The sequence below is a fragment of the Lycorma delicatula genome, chromosome 3 (assembly GCF_047948215.1).
Source record: "Lycorma delicatula isolate Av1 chromosome 3, ASM4794821v1, whole genome shotgun sequence".
NCBI classification, from domain to species: domain Eukaryota; kingdom Metazoa; phylum Arthropoda; class Insecta; order Hemiptera; family Fulgoridae; genus Lycorma; species Lycorma delicatula.
In genome coordinates, this window is record NC_134457.1 from 171,003,561 (window position 1) to 171,016,595 (window position 13,035).

General features: G+C 27.7%; 1 protein-coding gene across 4 annotated transcripts in view; it reads left to right on the forward strand.

Annotated features, from left to right (window-relative positions):
* The first annotated feature begins 451 nt into the window (after positions 1–451).
* Lsd-1 (lipid storage droplet-1) overlaps positions 452–13,035 on the forward strand; it is a 36,972-nt gene continuing 24,388 nt past the window's right edge. For 2 of the 4 annotated variants that reach the window (XM_075361023.1, XM_075361022.1), the window contains exon 1: positions 11,361–11,673. In XM_075361023.1, coding sequence (XP_075217138.1) covers positions 11,557–11,673 — 117 coding nt within the window. In that variant the 5' untranslated portion in view covers positions 11,361–11,556. Of the gene's footprint in view, positions 592–11,360; positions 11,674–13,035 lie in introns of those variants that run through there. The other 2 variants (XM_075361021.1, XM_075361020.1) reach the window with 2 other exon arrangements.

The following is a 13,035-nucleotide window of genomic DNA, read 5'->3' on the forward strand; positions in this document are numbered from 1 at the left end:
TGACCAATTTCACCCCTGGAAAACAGCCCAGGATGTGATGCTACATTTATTTTAACTTAAGATTTTTTTCTCAAACTGAACAATATTTGACAGTAGTTGATCTACGGTATTGGACAAAGTAGCTATCAAGTGGCAATATTCGTAAAAACGCTGCAATTACGTATAATATATCCATATACCAATAAACGTGATAACAATGGTGGTCTTAAAATTCTCTACCGTGTTTGTAACACAATGAGAAGTTTTCTACAGTATAAAAAAATTATCGTAATTTTTTTCGAATTAATGGTATTAATCGTATTTTTGTTTTCTAATATTGTGCTAACACTAGAGTGTATAAATCAGTTATTCAAGTTAGATCTCTTATTTATTTACAATTAAAACACGTAAATCTTGGGTCACTTCTTGTTTTTCAAGTAGTAGGATGTTAATCGTTGCTTTATGACCGCGCAGCTTGTCCTGGCTAGACGTGAATTGGTGGGGGTTACTCAATTAAAGTTACTTATCTAAAACACATCATTTAATTGTACTGATTCTTTACAACTCTGCGGTTCGTCTATGAACGACAAGATAGAATCGTTTGTTTTAAAGGTGAGTCGATTTAATGACTTAGGTTTTGGTCAAAGTACTATATTTTACTTTTAAATGTTCATGTTTGTTATTAAAATAGTACTATTATAATTAAAGTTAGGTAATTCAGCATGTATTTAATGAGGTTATTTTAAATGGAATATTGTATAAATAAAAAAAATCGGAATTGTCCTTACGAACTTTTGTGTTAGAATACAGTTAGAATTATAGAAGTACATGTTCTTTAGGATTTTAGTAAACTTTCAGTAGTATTGTGTCAATAATCAATAACTTTATAAAATAATAATGATACCAGATAATTTTACTGTTTCCAACGAAAGTTTTATGATTTATTATAATCGCGAATTGCATATTTACACTTTTGAACTGAGGTTTACTGAGTGAGAGGTTTTGTAAGTTAATACATAATTAAAGGCCATCCTTTTCATTTATTATCTATTGTGTATGAGTCATATTAACTCATATTGTGTGTATTGAGTCTCATATTTATAATGAGAAAAAAACTGGTATTCTTTTTTTCTGCACTATTGTTTAAAAAATAAATATGCTAAGATATCTTGTTTACTGCTAATGGATGTTTTGATTTGTAACAGTAGTATAATATTGAAAAACAATGGGCTTTAGATAACACTCTGTATAGTGTAAGTTATTGATGATTTTATTTTATTAATTTGTTTTTTTAGTCAGTAATATTCACATTCATGTTGTGAATTTTTTTCCAGAACCTATATCACTTAAAATGAGTTAATGTAATATAATGTTAAAAAATTATAGTTCTCTAATTTATTATATTTGAAAATTTTGAAGCAGTATTCTACTTTTAAGCTAATGTCACATTTTATTGAAAACTAAAAAGTAAGAATTGTTAGGCAAAATCTATAGATTATATCATTGAAGATTTGTTCACTTATGAAGTATAGGGTGAAGGGATATATAACTGTCTATGTTTATTTCATCTTCTGTGTCTGTATATTGGGTACTTGTCCTTCAGTTTATTTTATGGAAAATGTTCTTATGTGGGTACTAAGTGCTTTTCTCTTACCTATTACAGAATCAGGTTTCCAGAATGCTTCCTGTGAAAATTTGTTTATATGGACTCCCACAAACCATTTGTTAGTCTGTAGAAGAAAGTAAATTATTTGTCAATGGCTAAATTTTGTTAATGTGTGTGTGGCCATGATTTACTTGGTGTATTAATGTTAGCCCACCTGCAAAAGACCTCAACAGTACATAATTTCAGACAAAACAATGTCAAATTTTATACTTTTCAGCACTAATAGATCTGGGACATCCAATCTGAAAGATTATCAGAGAATGTACTCTTGCATTATCTGTAACTTCACATTGATTAGCACCCTTCTGTTGCAACTACAACAGTAGACTCAAATTCTCTGGTATATTTAATCGAAAGAAGCTCTGACCATTCTGCACTTTTAAAGAAATCTGTTTACTTTTGTACTACAATTAACATTGAAAGTAAAGCCCTTATTAAGAGGGAACACAATTGTTCTCAATAAGTTTACTTTCTGAGCTGTGCAAAAATGAAAAGCACATGTCAGAAAATATTCCTGAAATATTGTCCATTTTATGATTACAATCCTTAATTATCCTCATCCATGAAATTGACAAATTTCTAGTGCAATTTAGTTTTTTCTTAGTTCTTGATAATGTTGATCCCACCCAAAGTTAGTAATTGAGAGAGGCTAAACATGATCAATTTGATAAATTAATAAACTGTTGAAATGATAAATTCATCAGTTGGGATGAAGCATGAAGTCATCTTCATTTCAATTGGGAGGAAGTCAAGATAGCTTATTTAATCTTCATTATTAATGGGATCATTATAGGTTTTGAATGCATAAAAGATTTTAAGTTGGGATGCTACTGATAAAAATCTGATAATTTCATTGTTAATGGTCTGCTCACTTTTTTTGGAATTATTCTATGTTAGCTTGCCCTATTCTTGTTTCATCATTAGATGCAATTTCACTCTCATGAGATAATTTGTTTACTCACTCTTCTCTAAATTTTGTGAAGATGTTATAGTGACCTTGCTTTCTAGAATCATTTATCACCCATCACCTAATTAATGCACCCATTTCCTACTGGTTAATGAGGATGAGTGAGAAGTAAGGGAGCAATTTATCAAGGCAAATAGAGCCATGTATACGTTAAAGATGGTGTTGAGATCAAAGGTAGTTTCTAGAGCCTCTAAGCTGAGAATATACAGGTTAGTGATATGTCCAATTGTGACTTTCATATGGAAAGTGTGTCTTTTACTAAAATACAGGAAAATAAATTAGTAGTATTTGAGAATAGAGTGTTGGGAAGAATTTTTGGACCTGTGAAGGATCAAACAACAGTTGAATGGAGGGTGAGGAAGAATAGTAAGTTGGGTGAGACATACAGTGATAATGGAATTGTGAGAATGGTGTGGATAAATAAGACAAGATAGGCGGGTCATGTAGCCAGTGGAGGAGGAGGACAGGATCAATTCAGGGGTGATATGGCATAAAGAAGAAGGGAGACACAGAAGAGTAAGACCTAGATGGAGATGGTATGATGATATCAGGGAGGATTTTGGTAAGGTCTGGATCATGGTATCAAAGGATAAGGAGAGGTGGAGGAGGCTTTTGTTGCAGGTCATGGATCCATGAGATCTATCAAGACCAGACTAATGTAACATGTAATGTAATTAGTTAATGTTTGCTTTCTGTACTTTTCTATTTGATTACAACAGATTCATATGACATATCTCTGTTGGATAATTTAGCAATATTGTTTTCCCCTTTTTGTGGAATTTCTTTACAACCCCTGTTTGGTATTGTTTCTCTTCTGCCAGTGCTTTAAAAATAATTGTTTGTTCTCATTTATAAAATTGTTTGTGTTACTATCTTTATTAAATTTTGTGTTACCTTATCTGAATTATGGATTGTTGTTTTTAGGCAGCAGAAGATAATCTTCCTAGTTTTTGTCCTTAAAAAAATACATATCTCTGTTCTTTTCTTTGTTAACTGGGTTTATCATTGTTCATATAAGCCTGCAATGCAACATGAGTGTATGTGTCCTCATATTTTATATTGAGGAAACATTTCCCACCATTCCATACATAAATTAAATAGATTCCTAGCAGATATCTGTATGAACCATGAAAATGTATAAATGTCACTGTTACTAATTATGTTTTATGATATCTTTTAATCTAAAGATTCAGATACATTGATCCTTGTTTAATTCTCAAAGTAAAAATATTTTTTATATGATGTGTGTCTGCCTAATTTTTTTATTGCTTCACTGTTGGTGTATTGTTAAATTGGTTAAAGGTCAACCCCACATCAATAGACTAATAAATGCTTTAATTCTATTTATCACTCTTGTTATCATCTGTATTTATCTAGTCTTTTCTGTTATGCTTTTTTGAACCTGACCATGGACCTTGGTGTGTTTTATTACAATTTACAAAGAATTTAAATTATTAATGTAGTTTGTGTATAAGTAGTACATTTGAAATGTTTTCATCTTTGAAATGAGTTTTCTTTCCAGTTATCTTGAATTCAGGTCACAGCTTTCTCCCTATCAAAAATTATTTTAGTAATTAAATGATGAATAAATTTGTTTAAACTATGGTTCATCTGGATAAAAATGAAAAGGTAAATCATTCTGTTAAACATGTTAAATTACTTGTTTTTATTAAAAAACTTTTTTTTTAAGATTCTTCAGAACAATTTTTATATCATACTGATCCATTTGTAAACTATGACACATTAAGATAAATTCATTTTCTATTTTATATTGCATAGATTTCCTCATTCATACGACCTCATTCTTAGGCTCATGATGATATAATGAGATGAATTCTTATTTCTCATTCTAAACATACAATCAGTTCAGGTCTCAACCATAAAACTATATTTGCAATCGACAGCTTACCATTGTTTTCTGATTACATCACCTGTACTGATGGTATGATCTATCACATTTAATCCGTTCAGTTTGAGGTCTGCTTCCAACGTTAAAGATTAATGAAATCTAGAAAAGTTCAGGCTCATTCATTTTCTACTTAGGTAATATTTACTTAGGAGGTAATTTACTTTAATTTACCTCAAATTTGTGAAAGTACTGTAATACTACTCGTCTTTTTCTTATTAGAATGTATAGTTTTCATATATCTCATTTATTTCTTCCTCATTATTATAATACTTGCCTTAAATAATAGTAATTACAAAAAAAATTATTCATATGGTAACCAATTAATTCATAAAATATTCTAAAAACTTCCAGATATCTTGTTCATCATTACTGAATTATTACATTCTTGAATCATCAAGCCACATTGTATTGTTAAGTAAATCACAAAACAGAGTTATGGGTTACAGAAAATGACAAGAAGCTGGTAGTGTTAAAATATCACTAGTGATATCAAACTACCTTCTTCAAAGATAGGCATTTACACTACAGTAATATACAGATTAATTATGAGATGATATTTATGTTTAATGTTGCAGTGTAGCAACAACAAAAAATCGTTATTATTCAAATTAAACTGTTAGAAGTAGTTTTACATAAAAGTAGTAATCATCATAGACCTACTGTTTATGGTACATTCTTCCCTTTTTCTTTCCTTTTTTATTATTTGCTTAAAGACTGATGGAAGAATACTTATTTTCTAGAAAATTATGCAATGAGATACAAACTGATGATATATGTTAGGAATGTAGGTGAAGAAGAATTAAGATTAGAACACTACACCTTATAACATGCTATAAAGATGAAGACCAAGGCAAACATTAGCATAATAAAATAGATTAACACAAAAGATCTACCTCCTTCAGTTCACAAATTTATACTCTCTCAGTTCACCTCTTTTTTTAATTAGTTCATAGTAAAATTAAATGACCATGAATTTAAAGAAATGTTTTCATTGCATCTAGAATACTAATTTGATCCTTATTTAAGCAAACTCCTAAAACGCATGACAATTTTTAATACATTATTACTTTATAAAAAATGGATACCACTATTAATATTTTTCTTTTAAGATATATAGCTTTTGGTAATTTAGGGCTTAGTAGTACATAATATTATAAAATATTGTTCCTAATTCCTTTCATTACTTTGATCTTAGGTAAGAAATTTTAACATTTTATTCACTGGAGTGATTATAGTGAGTTATTGTTAATGCTAGACAGTAATCAACAAAATTTATTGGAATACCGCCATATTTAATCTTCTAATTTACTTTTTGGCACAATCAAAATTTACTTGCAAAACAAGTTGATGAAGTCACTTTTTATCGTCAGCCAGTTGATAGAGTGTACAAATCATAATAATATTTTCTTATACTGTTGTAAGTTAATACAATATCTTATATATAAAGATGTATTACTTTGTAATATACAATATTCAAGTGCATATTATTACACTCACTAAAAATTAAATTTGTTTATTATAAGTTGATTAAATAAAAAATAGAGCTTGAGCTGCAGACAATCTGAAATCATCATTCAAATTATCTATGACACCCTCTCTACAGTAAATGAGGCAGTCGTATTTGTATCGATCCCAGGCCATTGTGGGATTCTCAGGAATGAATGTGCTGATGAGGCTGCCAAGAGAGCGGCAACAAATGGCCTCCGATTAGAATTAACATATGAGAGCGACTTAATGAAGACAGTTTATATCAAGCTATGTACTCAATGGAATAGATTCTGGCTGTTGAGTCCTTCCACGACCTTAATGGCATCCGGGAGAACATCTTTGAGAAACCTTTTATCCCAAACAACAGAAGAGGCCAAGTCATCCGAACTCGCCTGAGGATTACGAACAGAAAGCTAACCCATGCCCACATATTTGGCCCTCCTCAGTAGAACCATGAGGCATGCAATGTAGAATGATCTGTAAACCACTTACTCATAGATGGCCCAATGTTCAGGTCTATTCAGCAACAATTAAACCTGGGTTCAGGTGTGAAGGGTTTACTCAACCGGAAGAAATGCATAATAAAACTGTTGTGATTTCTCTGTGATAGTAAGATAAAGAACTTAATTTAGTAGTTTTACTTACATGAGATTTCTTTAGGAATACTGTTTGTGCAGTGAAAATAGTTTAGTGGTGATGTTCCAATATTTGTTATTCATGTTCTAGTTTGTTTTTCAATGTTTGGTGTTTATTGTTTAATTGTGTATGAGCTCTTAGTTTTATTTAAATCGTTAATGCCTGTTATCATTGATGCAACTATAAACGAATGATGAAAAAAATAAAAGATATAATTATGATCGACGATAAAAAAATGATAATGAAATAATTGTGACCCTAATAAGATATAAAATTTTAAGTGATAAATTAATTATATTTTATTTATTTATTTATTATCATTTCTTGGCCTCTTGGTTAAAATCAAAGATAGACATTTATGAACAAAGTACTTTTTTTTCCATTAATTAAAACTGGCAGTAAGCATTACATTTTTCTCAGTGATCACCATTTTTATTTTGAGGTTTAATAAAACTCTAATATCTGGTGATAATAAAAAAATATTGTCTAGTAGCAGAATGATTAGTATTACACCTCATCTTTGTACTGGATATTAAGATCAAGTTGGTCCAAGAATATCATCCTTCCTTTAAATATAATGTAAAATTTTTATTTATTATTTTTATTTATAACATTGAGTAGTTAATATATTAGTGTGAAGTGTCAGGTTTTCTTTTAATTTTTTCTGAATTACAATCCATATTCTATAATTTTGTTTTGTTTTTATAGAACTTACAGTTTTACTTATATTCATTTCATTCAGATGTTAAGCACTATTCTTATTGAAATAGTGTATTCTCATTACCCTTGTTTTTAATAAAACATCTAATTTTAGTAAAAGAAGATTAATTTCCAGTAGTTTATATGTGAAATCTTGATTTAAGTAAGGATTTAAACATTACTAGATTAAATGATTAGCAAGTTTTAGTTTTTTAATACACCATATTTTATATGGTTACAAATAAATGAAAAGAAATTTTACTGAGTTTATTTATGTGATGTATTTTTATGTGTTTTTGCATTTGATTTATCTTATATTAAAAGAGAAAGAAAGTGGATTTGAGTGATGTTCAGAAATTACCTCGTACTGCTGGAGGAATATAAAATGAATACATTTTGAGATTTAGTCCTAACAACATCAAAAATTCCTTATGGTCACTTAAAAGAAATCTATATCTTTTTTATATATAATTTCTCATTTCAATGGAAATAAAAATTAGTTTGTATTAAAAAAAAAAAATAGGTTCTACTTTAAAAATTACAACTTTAAATCAAGCTTCAACTTCAAATAGAATTTTTTCCACTTTGTTAACATTGAAAATTGAAAATCAGTGCAGAATAATGTTAAAATTATGAATAATTAGTTCCTTTATGTTAATATAGTATAATGATATAATGAAAAAAACCTTTTTTTTGGATTTTAATTGTTGCTGGTTTCAAACTCATGTTGGTTTTTAAAAATGTTTTAACCAAATGGACCTTTGACTACAAATTTTAATTTTTTTCATAGTTTTGTTTTTGGAATTTAAGCTATTGATTAAAGAAAGTGAGATCCTGTTTTAACTCAACCTTTTGGAATTTTGTCTATTTGGAAGTATGTAATGCAATTATGCCCAAATGAATTATATGATTTTTATGAAATTTTATAGCAAGGTCCCTTGCTATGCAGCAGAACAACATAAGTGTAACGATTCTTCATAAAATTCTAATTTTTCAAACGTCAGTTGCTACTTTTCTTTGACGGAGTCAGGTGCAGTGGGAAATGTTTTCATCGCCAAGCCATTACCAACTCATATTCTCCTTCAGTTCTGATGTGATCTACGTATATTTCAAATTTTATTCAATTTTTGAGACTGTTCTCCTATTACTTACATTTTATTGTTCATAACTCATGTTTTACTGCTTTCCTCTAATGCTTTATTTAAAAAATTAAAATATATGGGAATATATTTTAATATATAAAAAAATATTAAAAAAATGTATGGGAATATAATAAACACAACTCTTCAGTAATTGTAATTCAGTGATGTCAATGTGTCTGGAAATAGTGCTTTTGATATTGGTGTTACAGTAAGGCTCTTTTTTGTAACCATTAAATCTATAATTTGACAATTTTGTTTTTTACATTATTTAAACTTTCACTTTATTAATTCGATTTTGGCTCAGTTTTTTAAATTCAGTATAAGATGAATGAAGTTATGGTTACATTTGTGTCTGATAGAGCAAAAGAGAAAAAAGAATTGAGTATTTTAAAATATAGAAATAAATCAAATATTTTTCGAAAAATGTTAACATTTTTAAAAATATGTAGAAGTGAAAGTATTAGGTTCATTTTGGTATGTATGTATGAAATTCATAGCTTTTTGTAGCTGTAAGCTGTGTGACAACCCCAAAAAGACTGATGTACTAAGAAATTACCAAGATTAGTAGAATTAAGATTAATTAACATAACCAAATATGTAGTAATACCTATATCAGAAATTATTTTTGTGATTATATATTTATCATGTGGTTTTCCAAAATTGCATTCTGCTATTATTTTATTATAAATTAAGCTCTTAATTTAATTTATGGTTAACTCATCATCACTAATCAGTTGTTTAACAGCTGATTATCGAAGTTAAAGGTTCTGAAGTTCAAATCCTGGTAGAAGATAGTTGCTTTTATATGGATTTGAATACGGACAGTGGATACTGGTGTACTTTGGTGGTCGGGGTTCATTTAATTACAAATCTCAGGAAAGGTCGGCCTGAGTCTGTACAAGACTACACTCATTTACATATCATCCTTATCTCATTGAGCATGGGGAGTTGCTTATTGTTCACTAATTGAACAGATTGCAACATACACATTAGTACAAAAAAATTACTGAAATTGTTTAATTAAGTGTTATTCTTTTCCATTTTCAGAAAATAAAGATTTATATATATTTTATTCTGATATGTATATAATACATACATATATATATATATATATATCACATTAGGAATGGGAAGGTATGTTACTCCGTGGATAAACAAAGAACTACTCCAACTTTACCTGAATAGATTAAGGGAAACTGTGATAAAACTTTTGATCACAGCAGAATAACAAAATATATAATTAATTATAAAATAAAATATACTAAAAGTTAAGTCCATAATAATAATTTTAAATGTAAATATAAGAAATAGTATTAAAATAAATATATGAAACAAAAGATATATAATAATACAAACAGAATCACAATCTAAAAAGTATTATTGAAGATTATTTGACCACATATTTATGTACATGTTTAACAAAGATGTAGAAGCTTTTTGTTTTTTATTGTTATTTTTTAACTGCTTTCATTTAAAAAATTATCAACAAAATAATATTGTTTCTGTTTAAAAAAAAAATCTTTTAATTTTTGTTAAAATAGATTTATTGGTAGGATCTTTTAAATGGGTTTGTAATTTATTGAAAATGATAATGTATACATAATAAGTCACTTTCTTTTAGCAGAAGTATGTGTTAAGTTACATAGAAACAGTTAAATTGTGTGGTTTGATAGAGGTGGATGTTGTTATTTTTTATTAATCAGTCACTACTTTTTTATTATAGATATGCATTTCATAAACATAAACACACAAATAAGTTAAAATTTTTAATTTAAAATATCAGTCCACACAATTCAACAGCCCATAAATTTGAATCTAAACGATGATAGCCCATTTTGAATTTTAAAAACTCATTCTGATATTTTGAGGTGATGATATATAATCTCATGGGATAAATACACAGTTGAACTATTCATGGGTGTAATAAATATTTAAGAATGATGACAAATGAACTGTTTTATTAAGATGCTTCAAAACAAAACAGTATTTTTAAGGTCATTTTTAAACACTATGCACTGAGAAAATAAAAATGTTGACATTTAACATGTTATAATAAAATTTTCCATTAATTTCTTGAAATCAGTATGTATTTCTTGAAGCAGATTTTTGTAACTCTGCATGTTCTGATTTACATTTTGTACCTTAGATTTTTAAAAAGCTTAATGGTAGGTTTGAATATCCTTAGTATTCCTAGACAGAATTGAGAAATTTATTGGAAATTTACATACATATATATGTATGTAGCTGGTGCTCAATTTCTTCTTTCTCATATATAATTATTAGAGTAATAACTTATCTAAATATTCAACAATAACTATTTTTCATACTGTGACTATAAAAAAATAATTTAAGTGTTATCGCTCGTGCTGCCTGCCTAATTCATACATGCTGATTTGCAGTTACAATACAGTAATAAAAAATACAAAAGTATAATGAACCATTGTCCTTTTATGATCTCTCTCCCTCCTCTCTCACACTTTCACACACACACACACTCTCTCTCTCTCTCTCTGTGTGTGTGTATGTGTTTGTATGCGTTATGTGGTGAAACAATAATGGAAAAGATAGTAGTAACTTAGATAGAACCTAACCTATATTATCTGACCTTTAATTTTAATGTGTGTCTGCTATAAGATATATTTTGAGTGAACTTTGAAGGTCATTTATTCATTTTCTAACATATACATGCATCACACACACATATTTGCATATGTTGTATGAATGACTGTATCTATACATACTGTACACAAGTAAAAAAAAAAAATAATAATCTATGAAATAATAATTAATTATTCTATAAAAATAGAAGAAATTACGAACATGTGAATGTCATGCTGCTATCAGGCATTTATATAAGTATATGAAGTTGTAATCAGTTTTTAAACATTAGTTTTGTCAGTATATTCAATCGATAAACTATGATTTGCTGTATTTATTAGTGTTACCTTAAGTTTTATGCGTATGAATTTTAGTAATTTAAAATTGTGATTATCTAGAATTTTTTTTTTTTTTGTTTTGTCATTCAGTGTATGTGTTTTATTCTAAAAGATAAAACATCAGTCAGTTGAATATGAAACCAAAATTTCAAAAAGAATTTCCGCATTTGAAAGCTGTTGATCGTATTTCAAAAATTCCAGTATTTGAGACTGGATATAATTTTGCTTCTGATTTGTACTATAAAATAAAGGTAAGTCTTTTAAAATATTTTTAATTAAGTGATCAGAAATTGAGGAAATTGTTTCTTAAATTTTTAAAGAAATGCTATTTATAAATTATTTGTTTTAAGACAATTCAGGCACTTAATTTTTTTAGTTTTTATAAAAGTGAATGTGTATTTTTTTATTTAATTCATTCAAGTTAACTTATACTAAGCATTACATTACTGGTATAGTATTTTAGAATTTACTGAAGGGATAACTTTTTCCAGTTTGTATTACTGGTTATTTCATGTCTTGATTCTTAGGATTATATTTATGACAAATGTCTCTTAAGTTAGCATCTTTTAGATCAAGTAACTATCATTATATCTGAGTTATTTTTTTAAATCTTAACCTGCATACTCACATCCATAGTTTTTCAGTGGTAGATTTCTTTTTTTTAATGATGATTTTTCCCAACAATAATCGCTCTTTATCACAAACAACATACTTGTTAGTTAAAAACTCATAAATTATAGATACCACAAAAATTCATATAGATTAATTGGAAAACTTTTGTGAACAGTATCCTTTTACAGATAAATTTGCAACACAAAAAAAGTTTTTTTAAATACTTTTGCTTATCATACACGTCTGTCCAGCAAAGATTTGCCAATTAAATGAAGTGATAATCATTTTTAAATGCATTGCTAATCTAAATATATTTTAATCATGCTTTCTTTTTTACTCTTTTTCATAACTGGGATTTTGTGAAGTAGATGTGCTTTTAAACTTACCAAAAGTATTTGTATTGGTGTATACTGATGAATCTCTCCAATTTCAATATATGAATAATGCACTATAACTTTTTAAGATGTTGATCATCTATAAATATTAATACCAATTCACTTTAATTAGATTAAATTAAATTTAAAGCATTTATTATAATTGTTTATAACTACAGGAGTACTATTCTCATTATTAATTATTTTTTACTGTGAACATATCAAATAAAAGTGAGCTGTATTAGACAATTTTATTTTTTCATATTTAACATGTTTTTAGAGTGTATTTTCTGCTTTCAATATGCCAAATGTTTCATTGTTTGTGGTTTTGTGGATCACAATGCTCTGAAGAGCATACTAACTGAAATCGTGAATTATGAAAGTATTTATTTATTTTACAGAATTCATTCTTATCCATCAAAAATTTGATATTAGATGATTGGACCATTTTGTAATGGCATTTTAAAACAGAGATAAGTTGAAATGTTAACTTGAAAGTGCATTGACTAAAAAATTACACACTGATCTGCAGATAATATACTAGATAAAATACTTTATTTCTTTTTTTTTATTATTCAACCAACTTATTAAGACAGTTACACAAAAATTAAACTCTTTCATTGTTGA